At 44.1% G+C, this 25607-nt stretch overlaps 6 protein-coding genes across 6 annotated transcripts; 1 reads left to right on the top strand and 5 right to left on the bottom strand.

Annotated features, from left to right (window-relative positions):
• Positions 1 to 5608: 5608 nt before the first annotated feature.
• Positions 5609 to 9212, bottom strand: LOC120453068. Its single transcript, XM_039637592.2, has 3 exons — positions 8509 to 9212; positions 8174 to 8423; positions 5609 to 8109 (listed from the first exon to the last, which is right to left on the bottom strand). Exons 1-3 carry the CDS (start codon positions 9012 to 9014, stop codon positions 5722 to 5724), a joined length of 3144 nt encoding a protein of 1047 aa, XP_039493526.1. The 5' UTR covers positions 9015 to 9212; the 3' UTR covers positions 5609 to 5721.
• Positions 9213 to 10752: 1540 nt separating this feature from the next.
• LOC120451987 (protein lifeguard 1) lies at positions 10753 to 11772 on the bottom strand. Its single transcript, XM_039636014.2, has one exon. The coding sequence runs from the start codon at positions 11674 to 11676 to the stop codon at positions 10882 to 10884; it is 795 nt and encodes a 264-aa protein (XP_039491948.1). The 5' UTR covers positions 11677 to 11772; the 3' UTR covers positions 10753 to 10881.
• Positions 11773 to 12225: 453 nt separating this feature from the next.
• Positions 12226 to 12546, bottom strand: LOC120453429. The gene has a single exon (XM_039638133.1). It carries the CDS (start codon positions 12358 to 12360, stop codon positions 12244 to 12246), a length of 117 nt encoding a protein of 38 aa, XP_039494067.1. The 5' UTR covers positions 12361 to 12546; the 3' UTR covers positions 12226 to 12243.
• Positions 12547 to 12676: 130 nt separating this feature from the next.
• Positions 12677 to 15409, bottom strand: LOC120453427. The gene has a single exon (XM_039638132.2). It carries the CDS (start codon positions 15249 to 15251, stop codon positions 12708 to 12710), a length of 2544 nt encoding a protein of 847 aa, XP_039494066.1. The 5' UTR covers positions 15252 to 15409; the 3' UTR covers positions 12677 to 12707.
• Positions 15410 to 15488: 79 nt separating this feature from the next.
• LOC120453666 lies at positions 15489 to 18241 on the bottom strand. The gene has a single exon (XM_039638476.1). It carries the CDS (start codon positions 18110 to 18112, stop codon positions 15527 to 15529), a length of 2586 nt encoding a protein of 861 aa, XP_039494410.1. The 5' UTR covers positions 18113 to 18241; the 3' UTR covers positions 15489 to 15526.
• A 2637-nt stretch (positions 18242 to 20878) lies between these two features.
• On the top strand, positions 20879 to 22008 carry LOC120451976. Its single transcript, XM_039636002.2, has 2 exons — positions 20879 to 21528; positions 21587 to 22008. Exons 1-2 carry the CDS (start codon positions 21002 to 21004, stop codon positions 21753 to 21755), a joined length of 696 nt encoding a protein of 231 aa, XP_039491936.1. The 5' UTR covers positions 20879 to 21001; the 3' UTR covers positions 21756 to 22008.
• Positions 22009 to 25607: the final 3599 nt, after the last annotated feature.

Below are 25607 nucleotides of genomic sequence, written 5' to 3'. Positions count from 1 at the left end.
CCGCCTCCTTAACCCACTGAACCCTTCAACGGGGTCATTAAAATTTACAGTTTGCTAAGGGCAAGAAACTTCACTGCACCGGGATTCGTTGGCCTTATTTCAGATGCAGTCAGCTGGCGTTCTTCTTCGGGCCACAATTAAATTATATTTCGGAAAAAATTCGTGGTCGAGTTGCAAGTTTCTTTAAGTGCTGGAAGTTCATCAAAAGTTGTTTTTAAAAGTCTGGCGCAGTTTTCAATCCGAAGCTTGACTTTGGAAACTTCATAATGATATAAGTTACCACTTCATTATTCTACAAAGCAAGAAAGGATTACTTCTCCTCTGAACCTAGGAATGAAACAAATATCATTTGCATTTGAAGCTTAATGATATAAGTTACCACTTCATTATTCTACAAAGCAAGAAGGGATTACTTCACCTCTGAACTTAGAAATGAATACCAATTGCATTTCAAGTTTATATAAAACCAATTCCATTTATTACCTTTTGAAGGGATTTCCATCTTACTGAAGTATTTTTTGTGAAATATGTCTGTTTCAAGCTTTAGCCAGCTTGCTGTCCTTTGCCATTTGCCAACTCCATTTTGGAGCCAGTGAATCCTTTGTACATTCTGAGCAGCCCGACACCTTTCAGCCAAGCTGATACAGGAAATTTTTTTGTGGCTGCCACCCATTTGCATATTGCATTCTCATGGCTCCTCGGCCGGCTTCTCGTCGGAACTTGTGTGATGCAAATGGGCGGCTTAATGCCCTCTTCGGTTCACTGACTCCATCCAGAATCAACGGGGAAAGTGTGTGTATATGTGTGGATATGTGTGTGTGTGGTGAAAGTGCTTAATATGCTGCACATTCTGCTCGCCGCCGGCTGCTTGTAGTTCACAATTTTCAGCTAGACTGCTGCTCGAACTGGAGCGCAAATATTTTTTCAGCTAGCAAAAATATTTGCCAATAAACACAAGCACACAGAGACGGGGTCCAAAAGCAGAGACGGAGGTGGAAGTGGCGAAGTTTAACCGCAGAATGTCCATAAAGTTCATGGCCAATGGCTCATCACCATCCCGACTCCGGAGACGAAGGACAATCAGTCAGTAGTCAGTGACAGGACGAACAGCTGCTCCTTGTCTGCTCCTTACGTCCTGTTGTCCTTGGATTTTGGCCAAGTTTGCCACACTCTTAGCCACCCACATAAGTGCAAGGAATTTGGGCAATTTATGTTTGAGCGAAACTATCGTTTAATTGGTTCTTAACATTCTTTAACTATTTTTTGGGATGGGGATGTTTCCGTTTAATTGAAATTCATTTTGCAGCTGCCTTCGGGCGCCTCTGTTCGATATCTCCTATAGTTTTATAGTTTTAATTGCTCTGGCACTACTATTACAACATTAAATGCCCACAAAAATGCAACCAAATGGGTGTTTTTGGGTCTTTTCTTTTTTGTGGCTCATTTAACTATTCATTTAATCCTTTATTGCTACAAACTGATGACAAATGCTGATCCCTTGGGGCCGTAAAACGAAATGAAAATAGATGGGGCAAATTGTAAATCAATCAACAACACATTGCACACTCCACTTCACACTGATGCGAAATTATTTTTTGTTTGTGCGAAAAAAGCTTTCAGGGATTATTTAGTTTATTACTTTAAATAAATTGGTTTTCATTCTTGCAAAAGGGGATTATATTGTAGGTAGAGAAAAACGAAAAACGACTCGATTACCAAACACTAAGCTTAAGTGCTTAACTTTACTAACTTCCAAATAAATGTATACATATATATGTATATTTTAAGCATGCAATGGGATATTCCAAATTTACCGTAAATTAATATTTTAGTTGAAATGATTACTTTGTTGTGGAAAAAGCTGTACGAATTGTATGTTATTTTCCCTCACCTGCTATCTTTGGGAATTCTTTGAAACTGGCGAAAATTTCCGGATACAGCAGTGCAAGCAATTGCTTTTGGGATTTAGTTTTATTTTATTTGGGTTTTTGAGTTGCGCAAAAATAAGCGAAATTTCCGCGCATAGGTTCACATGCATGCATGAATAAATATTTTATTGCACTTGGGGGTCGTTGGATTTGCGTACTTTTTGGATTGCGTCCGGAAAAGCTCACAACAAGAAAGTTTTGTTTTCAGCATTATTATTATCGGGTCACACAAGTTGCTGACAAACCGGATTGTAGTAGCATAAACCAAAGTTACCGTAGATATCAAAACGAAACGTGGACAGCGATGAAAAATATTATTGTACAAAAGAATTCTTTTCCTTTTTTAATAAAATTTCTTTATTTTTTGCTTATAAATTTGCCGTTTGTTGTACGAAGTTTTGTGGCAAACTAAGCCACACAAATATCGCAAGTGCGGTGTGCTGGCCAAAATTCCCACCAGAACTTTTGAAGTTGATGCCCTTTTTCTGGCTGACATTTCCTTTTAGCCTTTAATGGAATCGTAAAGCTGCTGGTAGCAAAATGTTTGGTTCAGTTTATTTTTGTTTTTGTTATTTTGGCAGTCTGGCTGCAAGTTCACCCAATGTGGGCCACACTGCAACAATTACAATATTACCATATTATTCGTGAGCAAAGTTTGAGTTAGTATAATTGAGTTTACATATCATATACAAAATATTTTAAAATAAATAATTGTTATTCCTAATTTAATATTTCAGTTTTAACAGCAAAGTCGAGAGTAAGTTTCGCGGTAAAAAAGGCGACCTAGTAGAATTAGTAGAAGTACATAAAGAGCTTTGATTGAAGGACATTTACATTTCAAACTAGAATTTCTTTTTCTTGCTGTGCTGCAGCCGGATGAACACCCATACCCACAGCCACACAGCAACTTGGGAAACATTGGAAACGCACGGAGTACTCCGATTACGGCGTCAAGTCGCCGCTTGGCTGTTTGTTGCTCATACGCAGCGTTGTCGCAGGGCGGATTTCTGCATTAATTAGAGCAACGGTTGCGCGGCAGCGGAATGAGCAGCGAATGGCAAATGTGAAATCGCGTGTTTGGGGGCATGCAAGCGTGTCGAGTCGCCCGACTTGACTTCTCCATGTGGCAATTAAATGGCTGCAATCGAATATTCATTAAAACCCAATTTGCAGTGGCGGCACATTTGGTATTTTGGCATTATGGCAGCTTATGGCAGGTCAACTGAAGAAGCAGCCGGTGGGTCACCATAACCATCACCATCACCTTCACCTTACCCCAGTGCCAACTTCCTTTGACAGCAGCCTTTGCTAGAAACGAATCTAAAATTCGCACAGATGGTCCGAAAATTGCAAAAAGCGCCAGGAGCAAAGTGGAAGTTTCGCAAAATGCGAGAAACTTAAGCGGCGAAAATTGTACGAGTATTCACAAAAAGAGGCTGCATAATTTGAACAGCTGAAAAGTTTTTTGGGGGCAGCACAAATCTGCTGGCATAATTATTATGAATTATGCAGCAAATAACTTGGCTCTGCTAATGGACTTGCCCAGAGGCCAGACTTCCTTAGACTTTCGTTTCCCCTGACAAAGGTAGTGCAACTAATTGACAAATGATGATAAAGTGTCTCGGACAGCCCCTCCAAAAAAAAAAGCAGGTCTTCAACTTGGCAGTACTTTGGTCCGTTTTATGGCACAACATTTTCCGAGTCCGGGGGAATTCCTTGGACGCAGTTTTCCACGTCTGATAAAACCTTTATTTGTGCTGACGGAAACGGATGTAAGCTGCCACAGCGAATGGCCACCGACATGACGTTACACCGAGGGTGGCTCCTGGATGTCCTGCAGTCCTGCGAGGAGTGGCAGTATTACGACCTTATCCAGGCAACGGCCTGAATAAATATTTGTGCGCATTTTGGCTCGGGGCCAGGCCAGGGTATCAACTGTTCGCCAGCCGAGCGGCACTTGAATGTTTTTGATTTATGGAGTGCCAAAATGCGTTTACCTTTGCTCTCCAGCGCCATGTTGACTTTAAAGCGTCAAATTAAAAATCCCATTATATGAAATATTCAACAAGGGTTTTGCCTCGGAAATATCGACCCTTCTGCTCCACTGAATTATGCAGGACTCTCTGCCACTCTCAAAACATAATTGCGAATGTTATATCATCTTCCCATCCCACCGACCACATATTTCGCTGCCAAAGTGTCACAATTTCGAAATATTTCCCAGCTCATCTGCGGAGGCAAAAATAAATGTGGTGCCGCCACCTGCTAAGTGGCCTATGAAATATTTCCATCGCTAAAAACCGGGACCAATCGGAATTTTGTGGCGTGATTTGTCAAGCTTTTTGTTTGGTTTATGTTGGCCACGAAACATTGTTGCAAATTAAGCTGGCTACATTAAATTTGTTGATGATTTTAGTGAGCTCAAAATGGAACATTACTTCCTTTTTGACATTCAATAAAGCATTTATCACTTAGCAAGAGCTTTCTCTTTTAATGTGCACTATTTAAACAAAAAAAGGTGTCTGCTTTTGAATAAATATGTAAGTATTCCCACAGTTGGTACTAATGCACTTAAACCCCTTTCTTTCACTTTCTTTTACAATTATTTGTTCCCTTTTGCAAAGGTAAGATATCTTTTTCTTTGCCTAATTTACGTGCCAAAACATTTCATGCTGAAAATGAACTTTTTCGCATTTTTCCTTTCCCCACTTAATTGGTCTAATTTGTATGTATAATTATAAATTTTCGTGTACTCCCTGTGTAAATTTGAAACCTTTGCGAAAGGCTTAATAAATTGGCTCAATTTGAATCCCTTGGGTTAGCGGGTGAATATTTCAGCCCAGAGACTCGGGGTCCCAGTGGGAATATATAGTAATACAGTAATAGCACTGAAAGAAATAATGCATTATAGGTCAATGTCTTGATAGTGAAATATGAAATAATTTATAAACTTTCCAAACTGCATTTGGCATTTAAGATGCGTTGACATGGCCTCTTATTAGCTCAATATAGATATAAGCTGGTCTGTTCAATGCGATGTATGGATATGCTGCCTTTCCTGCTAATCAGCTTACGTATTTAGCATATATTAGCATTTCCCATTAATTTACTATTATTTCGTGTGCGTGTGTGTGGGGCTTTGGCTCCAATCTGGAATCACTATGGAGTACTATCTCCCCCCAAAAATTATCCCATAACCCCCTTGTGCGTGCCTGCCATTTAATTAACTGCACAGACAACATTTTCAATCTCAGCTCCACTCCACAAACGCAGCCCGATTCCGATGTCATTTCGAGTGGGAATGGCAGTCCGAAATGCTGTTATAATAACGCAAACAAGCTGTTGGGCTTACAAAATCTAATCCCCAGCCTGTGTCTGTACGAGTATGTCGGCGGCACTAAAAACTAATTGAAATTGCCATATTTCATGTATAATATACGAGAGCACGGCTTTATGGCATCTTATGTCATAACATAAAATTTGATAATGCCTTTCGGATTTTCACAGCATTAGCAGGCAAGTGTCGTCTCCTGCATTCTGGATATTAAATGGAACATTATTTACGGAAAAAATCACACAGGCAGTGATCTTTGCCATCGTTCTGGAAAAACAATCGGAAAACATGCATTATTTAAATGCGAAGTGCCATTGCCATTCCAGCGCATAAGAAAGCGTGCAAATAAAATTTGTTACTTATATTAAAAAATATGCGTGGAATCTCACAGTTGAATTTGTTTGCGACATTGGAATGAATGTATTAGTAGATAATATCCATTTAGTAGATAATATCCATTTAGTAGATAATATCCATGCGACAGGGATCACAACAATGTGCTTTTCCTCGCCTGGGCATCTCGGTGATTGGTATTGGTGGAACGGCCAGGAGCATTTTGCGCTTCCTTTCATTGTCCTTTAGGCCATCGGCTCCGACAAATCCTCCCTTGGGTCTCTTAGGTCTCTTGTCCTTGCCCTCCTGCGGATTCCAGGGACGGACGAGAGTGCCCTTCTTCTGCAGATACTTGATCATATTAATGCCCTTTCTCTTCGCCTCCACGGCGTCCTTCTGCGCCTGCTTGGCCGCCTTGGCTGCATCCTCGGCGGGCTTGAGGAATCTCTTGGGATAGCGTACTGGTATTGGTTCGGCTTTCTCCCCCTTTCCTTTGCCTCCGCCCTGCGCTTTTCCGACAGCAGCGCTTGGAAAGCCCTTCCAGGCACCACCGCCAGGTCCTCCTCCAGGTCCGCCGGGGCCTCCAAAGCCACCAGGGCCGCCACCAGCTCCTCCGGCTCCACCGCCTCTTCCTAGCCTTCCGCCACCAAAGACTCCTCGTGCGCCACCGCCTCCACCACCCCCACCACCAGCTCCACCGAAGCCTGCACCAAATCCACCGCCGCCTCCTGCCCCACCAATACCGCCATCCATTCCTGCGCCACCGCCCCAAGCTCCTGGCACTCGGGGTCTGCCGCAAGGCATGGGATTGGGGCCATGTGGTCCGCCACCCAGCATCCCAAAGACGCCATCCTCGAAGACCAATTCGCCTGGCCATCCAAATGCAGTGCCCATGTAACGATCGCCCACGGCACAGTCGAAACCCCTGTAATATGGAGGAATTTTGATGGGATACTTTGGAGGAATCGGCATCTGGTCCTTTTTGGAGGTCTGCGTTCCATGGTTAACGGTATCCGGCAAGGGCGGCGGGCACGGCTGCTCCGTTCCTGCTGGCGGAGTGACATCAAAGTCAAACTCCATGTCGCTTTCGCTGGTATCTGTGAGCACCAGATGGTCGCCAGCTGGCGGAATGCAATGGCGTCGGCACTCCCTGTTCAGAGCCCTCTGCAGATGAACCTTTTCGGTGGCATCCCTGCAACGGCACATCATCAATGTTTGGTGACAGGTGCACTTGCGGAATCCCTTATCCTTCAGCTTCCTCTTGATCTCACGCAGCGCAACTGCCAGTTCGCTCTTCACAATCCGGAAAGTGATGGGTTTCTGGCGCATACCCAAGGGAGTGAGTGGACGCAGAGTGATGAAGATCTCACCGTTCTTCTTGCAGATATTTAACACCGGCGAGGCCAGCTCCTTTTCCCGCTCCAAAGTCTCCGTGTCCTTGCACTTGGCGAAGGCATTCCCGCGGCCAGGTTGCTCCAGGAAGAACTTCATTAGCTTCTTGATGGGCTTGCGGATGGCACCCGGACGCCAGCCCAGCTTTTTGGCCTCCCAGCTGCTGCTCCAGGCCCAACCATGGCGTCGGGACACAAATCCCGATTGAAGGACACATCGCTTGTGTCTGCTGGAGATCTGACCCTTGTTGTTAGGTGGTATATAAGGTGGTTTCTTGGGCACTAGGGTCTCCTTCTTGGGCTCTGGTTTCTCAGTCTTCTCCGTTTTGGGCACCGCTCGATCACAGTTCTCGTCCAGTTCGGATAACTTCTTGGTGTCCTTAATGTCGTAGAGATCGCGCAACTCGGAGAAAACTTTGGCCAGATAGGGTCGACAGTCCTCGGAGCTCTTGTTAACCACACAGTAGTCCTCGGACTCCTTCGGCTCCACTTTCGGGCACTTGGGTGGTATCTGATCGCTCTTGAATATATCGGCGCACATCTTTCGGATGCGACAGTGGGCACACATTTTGCCAAACTTGCAGCTGCAGCGACATGGTGGACACTCATCCTCGGCGTCTCTCTCCTTATCGGCCTTCACACAAGGATCCGTGCAGTAGTCATCCACGGTGGCTGGTCCTTTGCCCAAGTACTCGAGCAGGATCTGGTCCGCCGATACCTTCTTCTCCTTGTGCCTATCCTCCACCACGGGCATCGGTTTGATTCCACACTTCGGGCACGCCGCAAACTTCGGCAGCCACGACATATTGGTCAGGCAGACCGGACAGAAGCGGATGGGCTTGATGTCCGGCTTCTGACCATCGCAGTCGGCAATGGGAACCGGCATCAGGTTCTTCTCGCAAAAGTCCGGCTCGTGATCTTGGGTGGCGGGCAGGTAAACGAAGCACGGCTTGTCCGGTTTCTCGGGCAGCTCAAGAAACTGAGGAAGTTCCGGTTGACACCAGCAGGGGTTCATGCCAAAGTTGTTCGCCTCGTCGGGATTACGACACGGAGGCTTGGGTGGCGGCATGCCCGTCTGTTTGGTAATGGAGTCGATCATCCGCTCGTACTCGATTGCCATTTTCTGAATACAACAATATTTTCTAAAATGTAATTTGCAAATAAATTAGCAATGTAAATTTAGTAACCTTAAGTTCGCAACACGCTGGTATCCCAGATCCGTTCTCGGTCATCATCTTGTATGGCTTTATACCACCACCCTGGCTGCGATATCGATCCAGGTCCAGTCTGAGCCGCTCGTCGCCTTCCTCCTCCTCCAAATCGTTTTGGCAGGGTTCACAGGCACTAGGACACACCTGTGACTCGCCCATTACGAACATAATATCCTGTGCATTGATGCTCCTGTCCACGTTGCGCGAGCACTCGAGTTCAGGCTCACTGCTCAGAGGTTAGCAAATATAAAATAAATAGGAATACTTAGCAAAAAATATGCCAAAGAACATGGCTATTTCGATTTACTTACTCTGCTATGCACATGACGACCATCCGGCAAAGGAACGCCAGTTTGCCGGTCACCACGCCGCCTGCAGCCAAGTCAATGACGTCCGAGTGAAGGATATCGCCCATGTCCTTGTCGATGGAATCCACTATGCTGGAGGGGAACGATGCCTGTCCAGAGCCAATCACCTTCTTGCTGTACACCACGCTGAAGGCTATCCCACACTCGTTTACAGCCTTACGAACCTCCTTTGGCTCCTTTTGAAAGGAGAGACCAGCATTGGCCTTGAAATCACTAACATTTATCTGACTCTTTGTGAGCACAAGCGGAGTTTTGAAGAAGTTTGCAGTGACTTCGAGGTTCTTCGGATTCGTGAACTGGGTATTATTGGCCTCCAAATGGGTGACTATGACATCGAAGACGAAAATGGGAAGGGGCTCTTTCTTCGGTGGGGCTTTCTTTTCAGGTGGTTTGTCTTCCAGCTGAGGTTCTGCAATAGCTACAGCAACGGACTTCTTTTTGGGTCCCATGTTGATATCTAAATTTCTACTGTCTGACTGGGCTTTCTCTTGCGGAGGAACTAGTCATTCGAGTTCCAATTATATTGAATTTTTTTACTTTAGATTTTTCAAATAGTATTTTTACAGACTTACTACACTAAACTTTACAATAAAACTGAGGTAGACAGGCAACACAGTGTTCTGAATATAAAAACAAACCCAACTCTGACCAGTGTCTAATAAAAAATGGCCACCAAACATTTATGACAGAATCCAAGGCATGTTTCGGTTCTTAATTTTTCGAATGCATAATGAGTAATTCCAGTTTTTCGATTTCATTTGTTAACCTTTTTAAACGCAAGTTACGTATTTAACCCAAAGTCTGTGGCGAGCCCTTTAAATGCCGAAATTGTTTTGAAGCGTTTGTTTGGTTCCCCTGCCCCCAAATATTAAAATCACAATATGTTTTTGAAAAATCGAACATTGTATTAGTATATGCATTTTTAGCCAGAAAGTCTATTGATGAGCATAGCCTTCCACGAGACGATAGTCCAACGCCTCGACTCCATCCGTTATAAAAGGATGAACTTTTCCATCTAATTCCCACGGCTCCGGGTTCCTCCAGTAGTCCTCCTGGTCCTCCTGGTTCTCCGCCAGAACGGCAGACAGTGCAATGAGGAGAAAGGCACACAGAGCGAAGAACTTCATCGTTTCCAAATTTGATACACTTTGGAAGATCTGGAAGATCTTATATAGCTAATATCGTAGCCGCTTACCTCAAACTGATACCTGTTTCACCATTTCTCGTTCTTATTTTTGAGCCAAGAATTGAGTGCAAATTATAAGAAATTTATTTCAAGATATAGGTTGTCAGTAGTTAGCGCTGATGCTCGTAAACTGGTGCGTCACTGGTACTGGTCACCTTGCTATTTCTGCATTTGTTTGCGCAAACATGTTTATTGATACTATTTATGGTAACTGTTGTTTGTATAAAAAATATACAAATTTTAAAGTCTATACTTAGGCTTTTATCCAAATGTAAAATATATATTTTTATACCCGTTACTCGTAGAGTAAAAGGGTATACTAGATTCGTTGAAAAGTATGTAACAGGCAGAAGGAAGCGTTTCCGACCATATAAAGTATATATATTCTTGATCAGGACCAATAGCCGAGTCGATATGACCATGTCCGTCTGTCCGTCTGTCCGTCTGTCCGTCTGTCCGTCTGTCCGTCTGTCCGTCTGTCCGTCTGTCTGTCCGTCCGTATGAACGCTGTGATCTCAGGAACTACAAAAGCTAGAAAGTTGAGATTAAGCATACAGACTCCAGAGACATAGAAGCAGCGCAAGTTTGTCGATTCATGTTGCCACGCCCACTCTAACGCCCACAAACCGCCCAAAACTGCCACGCCCACACTTTTGAAAAATGTTTTGATATTTTTTCATTTTTGTATTAGTCTTCTAAATTTCTATCGATTTGCCAAAAAACTTTCTGCCACGCCCACTAAAACGCCCACAAACCGCCCAAAGCTGCTACGCCCACACTTTTGAAAAATGTTTTGATATTTTTTCATTTTTGTATTAGTCTTGTAAATTTCTACCGATTTGCCAAAAAACTTTCTGCCACGCCCACTATAACGCCTACAAACCGCCAAAAACTGTGTTTAAGACTCTCCTTCTCCCTTCCACTAGCTGAGTAACGGGTATCAGATAGTCGGGGAACTCGACTATAGCGTTCTCTCTTGTTTACATTTGTAATGAGGCGCATTTTGTGGTTTTGCCATGCTGTTTGTAAGCTGATAACTATATTACTAAAGCTGTACAATTGGATTTATTAATGCTCGACGTCGAATTGGTGGGGTAAAATAATACGAGTATTTTTGGGATTTCATCGAACTAATCAGATCCTCCGATTAATTGCAAGATGTCCAGGAATATGTTCATCACATCCATATAAATATTTAGGGCGGCGAATATGTACTCCTCGGGACTTATAGAGTACCTTTGCTTGCCTCCCAACATTAATTGGGTATCGTAAACCAAGTAAACGGAAAAGAGCAGGGCGCTCAGTGAGGCATAGATGGTGGTAACCATATGTCCGCCCACGAAGATGGTCACGATGCCGAAGAGGAGCAGTATTATCAAGCAGCTCACCAGGATGCCACCCATCATGGTAAAGTCGTAACGCGTCTGTAGCGCAAATAGAGTGAGTCCAAGGCAAACTGACGCCGTGATTAACACGGACATGAAAATCTCCATCGGCGCATATCGACAGGCTACCACGCCCAGCAAAAAGGATTCGGCTACCGTGAAGGCAGATAGGAAGATGAAGTTGGCTGGTGTCTGACGGCGCAGATCCTCATTGCAGCCCAGAGCGACCAGAGAGCAGACCACTATTAGGATGGCCACCCAAAACATCCAGGTGCTGTCTGCCACTATCAGACGCACCTGCTCATCAACCGTAAGGGTTACTATGACGACCAGGGAGGTGATCAGTTGTGCCAACAGGATTAGGTACACCTTCCGGATGAATCCCCGCCGGATGCTGGCGCTGCAGAATCCCAGGCCCTTGTCTTCATCCTCCTGTTCCATGTCGGAACCGTATGCTGGATATCTGCCCAGGGGAATGCACTCCGCCTGGTGGCTACGATTTCCATACTGCTGCACTGGTTCTTGCGCAATATCCAGCATTGTGTCCTTGGAATTTTCAGTAACTGATAATGTTTGGTTTAAAAACTTTAATCGGCAGTTTCAGTAGAGTATGGCAGAAGAGTCAACGACAAATAAAATCTACTTCTTAGAAACTCTAAATCGTTGAGAAATATGTATAACGATTTGTAAATACTTATAATGACTCAATATAACTTACTTTAAAACGCATTCTTGAGATACGTCTATCGATGAAATAAATATAAAATAATTATTTATACCATCTAAGATATCTAGATCCCGCAAGTCCAAGCTTATATACCATTTCAGTAACACCACTTTGATCAAATCAACAAACCAACAAAATTAAATGTTAAAACTTGGCTATATAGACTCGCCAGTTGATACTTATCAAGAATATATATACTTGTTATTGCCGCATATGTCTCATTTACTGAGCTTCAAACTTTTGTCTGAAATCATTATACCGTCTGCAAGGGCATACAAATAAGTATAATAAATGCTTTGTCTAAACAGAGTTTTTATTCAACATCGATTGTATTCCAGTACTCGAGAAGCTTTCGTCTGGTTAAATGGTCCAATTATAGATTATCCAGCAGTTTTCTTAAGGTCCTTTCCAGAAATGGCACTGGTCTCCGGAGAACTATTGGCCTGGACGGCAGCCAGGATGAGGAGCACGAAGGCACAGAGAGCGAAGATCTTCATTTTGGGAACTTGGAATGCAGTCTGGCAGTTGGCATAGCGCTTTTATACTACCGTTTGCATTTGATTGCGACCAGTTTATAATTTCTATTTTTACTGAGCTACATAATTAGCATATTTAATCAAATTCTAACACTCGTATTAATAGAATTTGAGCAATATTTTGAAAACAAGTTGGCTTGCGTCGCATTAACACTCACAAAAATTTGGTCTCTTGTCTTTAACAAAAATACCTCAAATTGTACAAAATACTATAGAAAAAATTCGTATAATTCAAAAAGACTTTCTTAGGAGCATCACCGAAATGAAACACTGCATCTGACATTTTAAGTTTTAATAAAAGACCACAGTTATTTCCCTGATTTTGCTCTCATTTTTCGAATTATCTTTCGCGGCAGTTGTTTCCAAACAGTTTTGGTGAACCGATAAGGATCGACGGCGTCTCTAGCGGTTCCAATCGGGAGTGGAGCCCCGACCTTCTTGCCCCACACCTTTGGATGCCTCCAGACGACGGGCATTCCATGCTGGCCACCACCCCTGTACCCATAGACTCCATCCTCGAAAACGGTTTCTACATTGTCCCCGAATGCAGTGCCCATATATCGATCACCTGCGGCACAATCGTAGTCCCTGTAGTAGGGATTGTGGGTCACTGGGTATGGAGGTGCTATAGCTGGTGGCTGCTTCTGCGCAGTCTGGGTGCCATGGTTCACCACGTTCCTTAGGGCTTTCCTCCTCGGTCTACGAGTTCCCGCCGGCGGAGTCACATCCAGATCGAACTCCAAGTCGCTCACACTCGTGTCGGTGAGCACCAAGTGCTCGGGACAGGGCTCTATGAAACGCTTCTGGCACTCCTTCTTAAGGGCCTTGTTCAGGTGAATCTTGTCCAAGGCATCGCGACAGGTGCACATCATCAGGGACTGGTGGCAGGAGCACTTCTCGAAGCCCTGATCCTTTAGAGCGCGCTTGATCTGACGCAGTGCCACGGCCAGATGACTCTTTACGATCCGGAAGGTGATGGGCTTCTGTTTCATGGCCAAAGTGGGCAGTGGACGAAGGGTCACGTATATGTCACCATTTCGCTTGCAAATGTTGAGCACGGGATGACCAAATCGCTGCTGTGCCTCGCAGTCGGCCGTCACCTTTCGGCACATGTTCTGATCTCTACTTCGCATCAGGAAGTGACGCATGACATGGCCGGAGGATCGCAGGATGGCTCCTGGCCGCCAGCCATTTTTCCGTGCCTCGCAGCTCTTGGTCCAGTTCCAGCCATGGCGACGGGACACAATGCTCGTTTGTGTAAGGCAGCTCTTGTGGCCCGCCTTTGTAGGATGGCTTTCCCGGTGGGGGATTTGGTCTCCTGGGTATAGGGATTCCGTCAGCTCCTTAATGGATCGCCTGCTGCGGATAGAGAATAAGGACTGAGCGGCGCAGCGTTCCTTGATGGCCGAAAGCTTCTTGGTGTCGTGGATATGATAGAGGTTCTTTAGCTCGGAAAAGACCTTCGCCAGGTAGGGAAGATCATCATCGTCGTCAGATTCCATGACCACACAGAAATCCTCACTTGAACGGGGTTTCGGTACTCGGGGCTTTGGTTTTGGTGGACTCTTGGAGGCAAAAATGTCATTGCACATCCTGCGGATGCGGCAGTGGGGGCAGGTTATACCCTTTGTGCATGTACAACGGCATGGTGGGCAGACGTTGTCGTTCCAGATCTTCCGGCGCACCTTTTCGCAGACTGGCTCACAAAAGTCGTCCACTTCGGGCGGTGCTGTTGGTTTCACCAGTTGCTCTGCCACAATTTCTTCGGCTGTAATAGGCTTGTTCCAATGTCCTTGGAGTATGGGAACTGCTTTGGTATTGCATTTCGGGCATGGTGTATACTTTGGCAACCAGGACATTGAGCACAAGCACACAGGACAGAACCGTGTGGGTTTCACGCCATGTAATAAGTCGGATCTTACGGGAACTGGGATGCAAGATTGCATGGTAGTGGGAATGAGAGTCCACGGCGTGGAAACTGAACTTGGCACATTCGCATCGGACGGTGGCTCCGTGGGAGCCAATGAGCTTGATTCCATTCGTTTGATCTTCTTGGTCACCGAGTCAATGATATTGGAGTACTGCTCGGTGAGCCTCTTTAGCTGCACAAATGAGGGTTTCTCCTTGGGACAGGGATCATCAGCTGGGAAGACTGCACGACGATTTTCCAAGCTCCTGTATCGCTGCAAGTCCAGACTCAGGCGCTCATCTCCTATTTCGGGAGGAAGTTCCGAACACGGCTCCGAGGGAATTTGGAGTAAGGGATCAGGATCGCCGATGACAAACATGATATCCTGGGGATTAAAGGTCGGGCCCTGGCTAGCACAGCTGACTCGGTCGCTTTTCTCCTTCTTCGTTTGAATCAGCGATGATTTGCTGGTCCGGGAAAGACTGGTCCGGGAAAGGCTTTGCCTTAAAGGTTTCTGCACTGGATGCTCCTCGCACTTGATGGTCAAGCGGATTAGCACGCTCACCGTTCCAATTACGTCCACTCGACGAACCAAATCGACTGTATCCACGTGCAGCAGATCGTTCATTGTGGGGCTGATCTTGTCCAGAAACTCCACGGGGAAGTTCACAGTGGCTTTGCCCAGAGTTGAACCCTGGTAAATGCCCGCCAATACCAAGCCCTTCTCCCCCAGACTTTGACGCAATGCCGATGTTTCCATAGCGAGCTCCAACTCCCTGTTTGCCACAAACTGGTCGACATTGATTCGGCTGGAGGTTACCTTCACTGATTTTCCCGCAACCTTGGTGTCCACCAGGAGTTTGGTGGGTTCTTCGATCGGCACGCCAAAAATATTCAGATCGGTGATGACCAAGTCGAAAAGAAAGTTAACCGATTCCGCCATTTTGTGGTTGTAAACTTAGGCTACCTAAGAATTTGTATACCCTCGGTCAGTCCTTCTGAGATATCATCTAATAATATCGCTGATTAAAAAAGGAAATAAACTGGAAACGCAAGTAAAGTGTGTGTTTGGTTTACAGGAGTAGGATTATATAAATGAGTGAACGTAATTGGCATTAAACTCAAAGCTAAATTCAAATAAGAAATGTGGTTCTGGAATCCCAAAAGATTAAAAGAGATATTTAGGACACAGTATCATTTATTATGAACAGTAGAGTCCTACAATTTGCGATTTGTGTGCATTTGGCCAACAATACTTTTTGGAAGCGACTTCCAAACAGTTCGGGTGAACCTAAATGGATCGATTTGATCAGGAGCGGTGCCAATTGGCACTGGTGCACCTGTACGTTTTCCCCAAACCCTTGGATCTCGCCGACCGGGAGCTTTTCCATGCTGACCTCCGCCCTCATATCCAAATATGCCATCCTCGAACACGGTCTCCAGATTGTCCCCGAAGGCAGTGCCCATATAGTGGTCTCCAGCTGCGCAGTCAAAGGCCCTCCAATAGTTACTATCGGGCACTGGGTACTGGGGTTCTATAGATGGCTTCCCTTTCTTTTGAGTCTGTGTGCCATGGTTCATCACGTTCCGAAGGGCTTTACTGCTCGGCCATCGAGTTCCTGTTGGCGGAGTAACATCCAGGTTAAACTCGAGGTCACTGATGCTCGTATCGGTGAGCACCAAGTGCTCGGGACAGGGTTCCATGATTCGTCGCTGGCACTCAATTTTCAGGGCCTTGTTGAGCTCGAACTTCTCCAAGGCATCGCGACAGGTGCACAGCATCAGGGATTTGTGGCAAGTGCACTTCCTAAAGCCCTGATCCTTCAAAGCGCGCTTGATTTGACGCAGGGCCACCGCCAGTTCGCTCTTCACAATTCGGAAGGTAATGGGTCTCTGTTTCATGTCCGACGTGGCCAGGGCGCGAAGGGTGACAAATATCACTCCGTCCTTTTTGCAAATATTAAGTATTGGCAGGCCACAGCGTTCCCGCTCATCTTGTCCCCTTTGGTCGCCACGATTTATCTTGCGCATCAGGAAGAAGCGCATCACTTGACTAGCTGCTCGAAGAATGGCGCCCGGCCGCCAGCCGTACTTCCTGGCCAACCAGGAACGTGGCCAATCCCAACCGTGCCGACGAGGAACACAGTGTGTCTCCGGCAAACAGGTCTTGTGCCCCGCCGTCTGGCGACTCAAAGTACCGGGAATGTGAGGATCAAAGGGATTGGGGGAATGCCTAAGGCTTATGGAAGGTCTACTGTCAATCGGCAGTAGAGCTTGCGATTCGCAGCGCTGCTGCATGTCCAACAGCTTCTTGGTGTCGTGCAGATGATACAGATCCTTGAGCTGGCTTAAAACTCTGGAGAGGTAGGGACGATCATTAATGGGGTTTATGATCACACAGAAATCCTCGTCTTCGCGGGGGCTTGGCACCTTTATGTGCTCCTCCTGCTCTTGTATATTTTTGATCTCGCCATTGTAAACATCCTCGCACATTCGGCGAATGCGGCAATGGGCGCAAGTTTTTCCGACGGCACAAGTGCAGCGGCATGGAGGACACTCCTCGTCAGACGCAGATTCAGAGTCCTGAACGGGTTGACCCAGTTTAGGTTTCTTCTTTTTCTTTAATGGCTTGGTTTGTATAATCGGGTCTTGGCACAACTCACAGCCAATCTCTTCGGATTCTCCATGTGGTTTAGGCTGCACCAGCTGCTCTTCTACAATTTCATCCGCAGTTAATTGATGGCTTTTTTGATGTTCTTCGAGCACAGGAAGAGCAGTTGCATTGCATTTGGGGCACTTGGCATATTTCGGTAGCCAGGACATGGAACACAAGCAAATGGGGCAAAAACGAATGGGATTTACAACGTTTTCGGTATCATCTTTCACAGGAACTGGTATTCTGCGCTCTTCAGCTGGCTCCTTGGGTGCGTTTGATATCGGAGCACTGTTTTCCGATGGGGGATCCACCGAGCTTGAAGGCATATTCATCTGGTTGATTTTCTCTGATACCATTCCGATGATCCTTGAGTAATGAAGTGTCAGCTGCCTGAGTTGACCAATTGAGCGATTCTCCTCGGGATGTTCGTCATCTGGTAAAACTATGCGTCGATTTTCCAAGCTCTTATAGCGCTGTAAGTCCAGATCCAGTCGCACATCCCCGTCCTCAAACGGAAGTTCCGAGCACGGTTCTGATGGAATCTTGAGCAGCGGATCGGGATCACCGACGACGAACATCACGTCCTGGAAGTTAAATGTTTTACCCAGCCCTTGGCAACTTTGTTTGGTTAGCACCTTTTTGGGAGGGATCTCCACTGCAGAGGATTTTCGGGACGATCGACGGGAACTGGATCTTCGCGGTTCCTTAATGATGTCAAGATCTGTGCACTTGACGATCAATACTAGTCGAATGCTGATGGTGCCAACGCAGTCAACTCGGCGCATTAGCTTAATCGTAGCCTCGAAATAGAGGTCGTTCATTTTGGGGTCTATTTTATCGATAAAGGTGTCCGGAAAGAGCAGCACATTACTGCCCAAAGTGGAGCCCGCGTATCGGGCGGATATCTGCATTCCCTGATCCTCCAGGGTCTTGCGCAACACAGATGGACTCATTGTGAACTCGGTCACTCTGTTGGTTTCGAAATCCTGCACATTTATACGACTGGCTGTGATTGGGACATTGACACCACCGAACTTGACTTGCGCCTGCAATTCGTCGGGTTCCTTGACTGGCTTGTTCAATTCCACGTTAGTGACCACAATATCGAACAAGAAGTCTGTCTCGTCATCTTGTTGGACACTTTCCATTGATGAGCTCGCAATATCGTTCAACTTTAACGTGGCTTACTTTCGTATAAACTCTACCAAAATTTGTGTAAAAGTGAAAAGTGTGTGTGAACTGTTTAAGAGAGTAATGCACATTAGACTTGAAAAAAGGAGACCCTAAAGTCAAAGCTATGCTCTGAAAATTGGATTTTTGGGAACATTTTTTTACATTGAAATATATTACCGAACAAGGTTTTTAATAATGTCGCCTTTTAATAAAATGCTTACAAGTGGAGCAATTATTTGTAATTATTTATTGTTGAAAATTCCCTTTTCATTACGTACCGTTTGCCTGAAAATTAAATATCAAACAAATCATTAGTTCTGAACTCTTGGGAGCAGCTGTCCACAAGCTTTTTCCAACTGTGAACTCCAGTGACCTCCTGTCTGACCAAAGAGTCCTGCGGGATTTCGAGCCTGACTGGGCCAGTGAAAAGGAGCCAAATGGATTTCTAATTACCCCGGCCACTCCCCAGTCACAAATTCGCCTGTTGCTGCACAGTTGAGCCAATGGTCGGGGAAAATCCCGGCCCCTTGTGGAAAATCCCGCTTCCATTTACCGCTACACCTTGCGAAAGCCGCTTAACACGCGATTCCTGGGAAAATCTCACACGCCCCCAGAGGCGGAATGCCCCATTTATCAAATCAGCTCACATGCTTATCTAAATGAAGTTCAATTTTAATTAAATTTCGCGCATTACGTTGACGCGAAAATCGGTTATCCTTGCTGTTTCAGTCGCCCCAGTTGGAGTATCCTCTCCACTTAAAAACTAGTTTATAAGCGCATTTGTGCCAAACAGTGGGAAAAAGTGTGGAATTTGTCGAAAAATGCTGAGCCGCAAAATGAAAACGTTTTATCGAGCAGACCGCCTGACTAACCAAGCCGATTTAATTGGATACAAATTGGTGCAGCCAAATGTTCACTGGGTTTCGTGGGTGCGGAGGTGGTGGTCATCCGGGGGTCAGGTTGGCGTCCACGCCAATAGCCAAACAATAACAAATTGGGTCCCCGGGTCCGACTAAATTCGCTGCTATTTTCTGGCCTTCCTGGACGCGGTGCTGCTGGCCAAGTGGAAGCCACTCGTGCATAAATTATATAACACCCGTGTACATTCCAATTTACTCTAGGAAGAGGTCCATAGGTGAGATGTGATTTTAAACTAACATATTTATAGGTGAAACCTAAATTGTAGATTAATTTTAAAACAATTATTAAATAGTCATTCTCAATAGCTTTAATTATTTGTATTTTTTTTATTATAATTGTCTGTATTTCTGGCAATGGAAAACGCACACTCTCTAAGCTTGCAGCTTTCGTAGAAAATGGTTTAATGAAAGCAGGAAATATAGAATTTTAAATACATTTCCATATTCCTAGGAATTAATTGAACTGCATATTACCTTCTGGTTATGCTTAAAAACCCATCAGACAACTCAATGCAAATTTAAGTCTGCCGCAAGAGTTCATAAGAGTATTCAGTTTATGTCTAATAACTTTTCGTTCGATGGCTCCACAATTTGTACCGAGTTTGCACAAATATTTTCGGCCACAGAACGTGTGAAAATCGAAGAGTGAATGCTGGGCAACAATTTCGTGTGGCCAAATTGGCTTTTCTGGCCGAAACCTGGCATTAATGACTTGTTAATTAGTTGGCCATTTTGTCGAGTAAAGCAATTGGAAAACAATTTTACCAGCAATTGTCATTGGTTGAGTCCTGTCGAAATGCACGAATTCCTTCGATTGCATAATTTATGTGCCGAATCGGTTTTGATGGACGACTCAAATAACTAAAGCCGTACCATTTTGGCCACATTTATTTGCATATTTGTTCTCTTGCATTCTAATTGCTTTGCCAAATTAATGTCTGGCCTTAAAATAAATGCAAAACACTTTGCCTTTGCTAGAAAAAACCACCAATTAGAATGTCTGAATGTGATGCGTATGCTTGACCATAGCCCTGAACTTCTGACTGCCATTTTCTGGTGAAATGGCACATATTGTTCATACATATAATACTTACGTACGTAGAGTATAATAAATCCTTTTGGATAAACCATAAAACAAAAGATATTCCTCACCAGCAGCTGGCAAAACTAATTCCGATTCTCTGCTGGCATCCACATACTACTCGCACAAGTAATTGGTTGAAGCAAGTGTTTTTGGTTTTTGCCTCTTGTTTTGCTCGGGCGAACACTCTTGGTTTTGGCACGTTACGTATACGCCACAAGTACCTAATGCCAGGCACCTAATACCCAGCTCGTTGGCGGTTGCGGGCTGCTGCATCCAGCCACACTGGCACACTGACACACTGCCACTCTGACACTTGGCTGGGGCATTGCTGATGCGGCTTGGAGCACTGCTCCTGCTGGCAGACAAATGAGCGCCACCATTAAACGCTTCTGAAATATGCTGGCGAATCATTCACCACCGGAGCAGGAGCAGGAGCAGCACTAGCCACATAAGCAGTAGCAGGAGCAGGAGCATCCAGGGAATGGAAAGTGGCAGGGTGGTGCACTTCATGCCAATAAATCTGGGAATGCTGCAGTCGGAACGCAGCTTGTTCTCCGGGGTCCAAAGTGTTAAATCGTATTTAATTCGAAGTTCTTATTCAATGCATTGAATAAATGTGGAGTAGAAGTTTATTCATTGAGCAAACTCCATTGGCCAGTTCAAATTGGAGTACAGAAACCCTTTACCTTAATTGGAGAGACCTTTGAGAGGTTGCTTGTTTAATAATTAAAGCATCTTAGTAGGAGTGGATTTGAGTTTCTCCATAACTTCTGAAAATTATGTAGCCGGTAAAAAGTTTGACTAGATCTCGCCCGTTTCCAGAGTAAAGCAGTACCATAGGTCCTCGTCCATCCTGAAAAATGGGTAAGAAAGGAAAAAAGGACAAGGGAAAGAAAGGAAAGAAAAGCGTTTTCGGATCCAGGTCTGCACCTGGTCCGGTAGTACCTCCTGAACCAGTTCTTCCTAAAAATACGCCCGTCTTCTCCTTCGATCTTGTTATCACCCGACTGGAGGTAAAGGGTGTGGTGCTGGCTGATGCCAGAAAACTGCTGGTGAAGGTCGGCTTTGGGGGCAACAACCTCAGGCTCACAGCTAGCAGGACCAATGTGAGCGAGTTCAAGCCGAATGCCAGTCACACTTTTCAGGCGGAGCCACCGAATCTTGCCCAGAAAGTCGAAGAAAATGGCATAGACTTTGAGGTGGTGTACGATGGGCAAGTTGTTGGCCTGGGCAAACTGAGTCTGCCCAAAAGATTAAGCAACCGAATAAAACTGGACATGAAGGCATTCTCCTACACTAGCACATGTTCTCTGGAAATGGAGGGAAAACCAGTTGGCGCATTAGAGTTTCTTTGCAAGCTGCTCATCAGATGTGGCGATTATGCCAGGTGAGCTGTGATTACCTTAAATACTGCTAAGTAATTAAGACCACTTGCATTTTTCCAGGGAGGGCGAAACATGCCCCAATTTGGACAGGAATCTTAGCCCCAAGGACATAGTTTTTGTGGTCGGCAAATCGCAGGCCAATGCCAGCTGCTGTGATCCCTGTCGAGATGCTCTGGAAATCGAGGCGAGAAAACAGAAGGATTATAGTATTCAATCGAGGTTTAGTTAATAATAGATAATAGATAGTTGAAAACAATCCATCACCAGATAGTAAAGTTTGGTCACTTAAGAAGTTAGGTTAGAAGCAGGTCCCTTAAGTTAATTATATCCAAAATTATACAAAAAGTCACATTTATTCATCGATGTCACTTTAGAACACACTTTGAATAAAGCTTTCGTTAAATAACTTAAGCGGAATTCTCTTGCTCATAAATTTATTAAATAAATTCTCCTGCTACTCCTTGCTATTAAGTTAAACGAAATCATTTGTTGCAATATGTACACTTTAATTTATACCTTACCCAGCTCAAGTTTACCTAAATCACAGGGTTAAATGCTTTACTTTAGATTTACGACCGAACTAGCTTCTTTCAATCCTTGTTTGCTGGCCAAACAGCTTTAAAGCACCCTATTGACTTTAAAACTTGCCATACTAAAGTCGTTTTGTCGTTGGCTGTCAAAAATCTGCTTGATTAGAAGTGACTTCAATTTAGGGTGTTTTTCTGGCTTTTGTAGATAAGCAAATATTTGGGCACGGGATCAGGTTGGATTTTTATTACACATTTTGCTCATTTTAATGTCCTGGCTGCCTTGAGTTGTTTGTCAGGACCTTCTTCGTCCTGCAATTCGTGGCACACACATGTGTGCGCATAGGGGAAAGTGAGTTCATCTATTTTTTATTTGCCTTCAGCCAGATGCTTCAATATCATTTATATATACGTTCATGTAAATGGCTGTAACCCGCATTATGCTCAAGGAAAATTTCAATATTGACTTCCTCGCGTGTTTGTGTCCCTTTCCATTGTGTAAAAGTCTTCAGCCCAAAGAAACTCCCAGTCGTGTAAATAATTGAATATTTATTCGATCTCTGAACTTCATTTTGCTGCTTAGCCCCGCTATTCAGCAAATATCCATTGTTCGGGGGACATTTTTTACAGCATCAAGTTAAATTACATCCGCTGTCTGACATAACATTGCATATTAACACCAAGATTGTGCGATAAGAACATCTGCAATCCGAAGATATTCGAAGAGAGTACTTCTGGGCATTGGCTTCGGACTTTCAGCTGGCAAACGCAAAGAGGAAATTAAAACTTCACTCAAAAGAGGAGCAAGTGTGTGGTCTTGTGGGTTTCTTCGGGTGAACTGCTTTGGAATTGGAAAACCATATGAAATCTGTTCTATAAATTTAAAGACCTTCTCTTAAATTAAATTTCTGCTGAACGATGAAATTAGTAGCTTCAAAAATATTACTTAAACGACTCGTGTGCCTGTAGAATTTTAATGAGGGAAAAACAGGTTTGTTTTTTTCAATGTTTGGTATAAGTTAGTAGTTGTCTTCTGTTTAATAGTCATTGAAGCCCTCGGCACCGAAATGTCCAACCTAATTTCCCATGAAGATATGATTTTCAGCCCGAGATGCTCTATTCTGTTTTCCATTTGGTGCCTCATATGAGCATTTCAGACCAGCGAACAAATAACCAAACAAACGCTCGTTTGCGGTGCCCGGCATTGAATTGAATTCCTGCACAATTTTTAATGAACTCGAAATTCCTGGCACATACGAAGCCAGCAAGGCCATTGCTGATTTCTCACAGTACACCACTCCAAGCCACCCATTCACATACTCACAGCGTCAAAAAAGTGAAACAATCGGCAGTGACATGCCCATATATATTTGTGGGAAAAGCATTTTCAACAAAAAACTAACACTTACCTTTTCGAAGCCACTGGCACTGCAATAATTGAATCAAATTCAACGTAATACGTTTCTGAAGTATGTCATTGATAAAAGCCTTTTTTTGCAATCGAAAGCAATCTGTGCTGAATCCTACTGAAAATGCAATTAACTGAAAGGCAAAAAACACAGGCTTCTGCTTACCAATATGCTTCAGTATTTATTTAAGTATTTCTCACTTTGCTTTAGTAGTTTTCTTTTTGAGTAAACTTAGTTGAGAGATTTTCAATTTATACAGAATTGGGAATAGGAAACTATGCTGGGAGAAGTGGGAAAGTGGGTATGTGGGATATGAACTTAAGGTCAGGGGTGATGTGGGATTATTGATTAGGGTCTAAGCATATACAGAGACATATACAGATATACACAAAAATACAATTACAGCTAAACCTTTAATAGGGCGACTCTCGGCTACATATGCATATACATATATATGCAATGACAAACGCACACACATTTAACTAGTACTGATATTGTGTTTATGCATAGTTTCATAGTTTATTTATCCATTCTCTAGGCGTAATAGACAGCAACAATGAACTATATTTTTCCACTACGGATTTGCTTGACTTGTGTATGCTGTTTGAGATTCAATAATTTACACGTTAATTTGCCTCTTTGCGGATTATGTTATGTTGTTATGTTCATGTTTAGACTATTATGGTAAATGCTTTCAGCATAATTGTTGAATTGTGGCTAATGATCCATTGATCGCTTCGTTTTGCTATCCATGTATTGCGCCTGTACTTTATTTCAGTTGTATTATATTTAGTTAAATTTATTTTACTTAGAGCTAGACAAAGACGTTTAAGTTTCACTTAGCGCTTTCAAGGGTTTCTTAGTAAATTCGAAAGTGGGAGAGCAAGAGGTACAAAAGAGCCTTACATAGAGTGTGACGTCGATACATGACTTTGCCATTTGGCTTACGACTAAAAACTTGGTAGTTTCCGTTTCCGTTTCGGTTTTCGCTTAAACTTTATGTCACTTACGTGCTAATACAATATAGATATATTTGCTGTTTATTTACATAATTTCATTTCGAGATTACTCGTCCTTAGTCACTAACTTTTCCTTTTCTAGGGTACAGTTTACACAACGCAATCACCTTAAGGTACAAATGAGTAAAGTAAAGGTACAGAATTCCCATGGCTGTGTGTGTGTGTTAGTGTGTTAGTGTGTGTCTGCGTGTGCGTGATATGTAGTTGATGTTAGGGGCAAATAGCCCTCAACATTTAGTAATTAATAATTCAGAACTCTTTTGATATGTTCGAGAGAGAGACGCTAAACTGTGGTTGAAGCCACCACAGAACGCGGGTGGTTCAAATGCGGGTAGTTTGCCTAGCCGCCCACGATTTCCACACGGCACAACTTGTCATAAAACTGCAGTTTTGCCCGACATTTGATGCGAAAATGCAGCTCGGTCAAAGTTCCCTGAGGGACGGGATATAGCCACTAATGCCCCGCTATTTCCGACCGACCTACCCCAACCTCCCAACTTCCCCAACTTCCCCACCAAACCAACCAAACCAACCAAACCAACCAACCCAACTCGACGCAGCTCAGGGCGGCTCAGTGCAGCTCAGTTGAGAGAATGTGTCAACTTCGGTGCCAATTGTGGGGCCATTAAACTATGACGCAGCATCAGCACTGCCACTCTTTGGGGCACTAAAAAAAACACCAATTGCTTTAACTCTGGGATGATAAACACAGTTTTTTTTTAGAAAACTCTTCCCCAATTAGTTAGTTTCTAGAAATTAATAACATAGTTCGGGTCAGTCCCCTAAGAAAATTAATATAATTGGATAACCCTGCGTTGATTAATAACATTTTAATTAGGGTATAACATATTATTTGGGTAACCGAATTGGTATTAATATAAACTTGAATCATTTTTATAAATAAATTAACAAAAACGATCCCAAAAGTTGTTTCACGTTTTTTAACTTATATTATCGTACATTGATATTAGGTGGCCGTTACATTCAAGCTGCACTTTTTTCCAGTACAGTGATTTAATATTCGAACATGTCGAGGCATTTTTGGACATTTGGCAGTGTTATCTCTGTCGTGCCAGAGGCAAAGTTATATTCTCAGCGAAAATAGAGATGTTGTTAGCAGGCAATG

The sequence above is a fragment of the Drosophila santomea genome, chromosome 3R (genome assembly GCF_016746245.2).
Source record: "Drosophila santomea strain STO CAGO 1482 chromosome 3R, Prin_Dsan_1.1, whole genome shotgun sequence".
NCBI lineage: Eukaryota > Metazoa > Arthropoda > Insecta > Diptera > Drosophilidae > Drosophila > Drosophila santomea.
This window is presented reverse-complemented; position numbering and strand designations above follow the sequence as displayed.

Bases quoted from the DNA above. Each gene is read 5' to 3' on its own strand.
- LOC120453068 (XM_039637592.2), bottom strand. From the start codon at position 9,014: ATGGGACCCAAAAAGAAGTCCGTTGCTGTAGCTATTGCAGAACCTCAG. The intron at 8,424-8,508 runs GTAAGTAAATCG...ACCTCTGAGCAG, and splicing joins GTCGTCATGTGCATAGCAGA to TGAGCCTGAACTCGAGTGCT. The intron at 8,110-8,173 runs GTTACTAAATTT...TGTTGTATTCAG, and splicing joins CAGCGTGTTGCGAACTTAAG to AAAATGGCAATCGAGTACGA.
- LOC120451987 (XM_039636014.2), bottom strand. From the start codon at position 11,676: ATGCTGGATATTGCGCAAGAACCAGTGCAGCAGTATGGAAATCGTAGC.
- LOC120453429 (XM_039638133.1), bottom strand. From the start codon at position 12,360: ATGAAGATCTTCGCTCTCTGTGCCTTCGTGCTCCTCATCCTGGCTGCC.
- LOC120453427 (XM_039638132.2), bottom strand. From the start codon at position 15,251: ATGGCGGAATCGGTTAACTTTCTTTTCGACTTGGTCATCACCGATCTG.
- LOC120453666 (XM_039638476.1), bottom strand. From the start codon at position 18,112: ATGGAAAGTGTCCAACAAGATGACGAGACAGACTTCTTGTTCGATATT.
- LOC120451976 (XM_039636002.2), top strand. From the start codon at position 21,002: ATGGGTAAGAAAGGAAAAAAGGACAAGGGAAAGAAAGGAAAGAAAAGC. The intron at 21,529-21,586 runs GTGAGCTGTGAT...GCATTTTTCCAG, and splicing joins AGATGTGGCGATTATGCCAG to GGAGGGCGAAACATGCCCCA.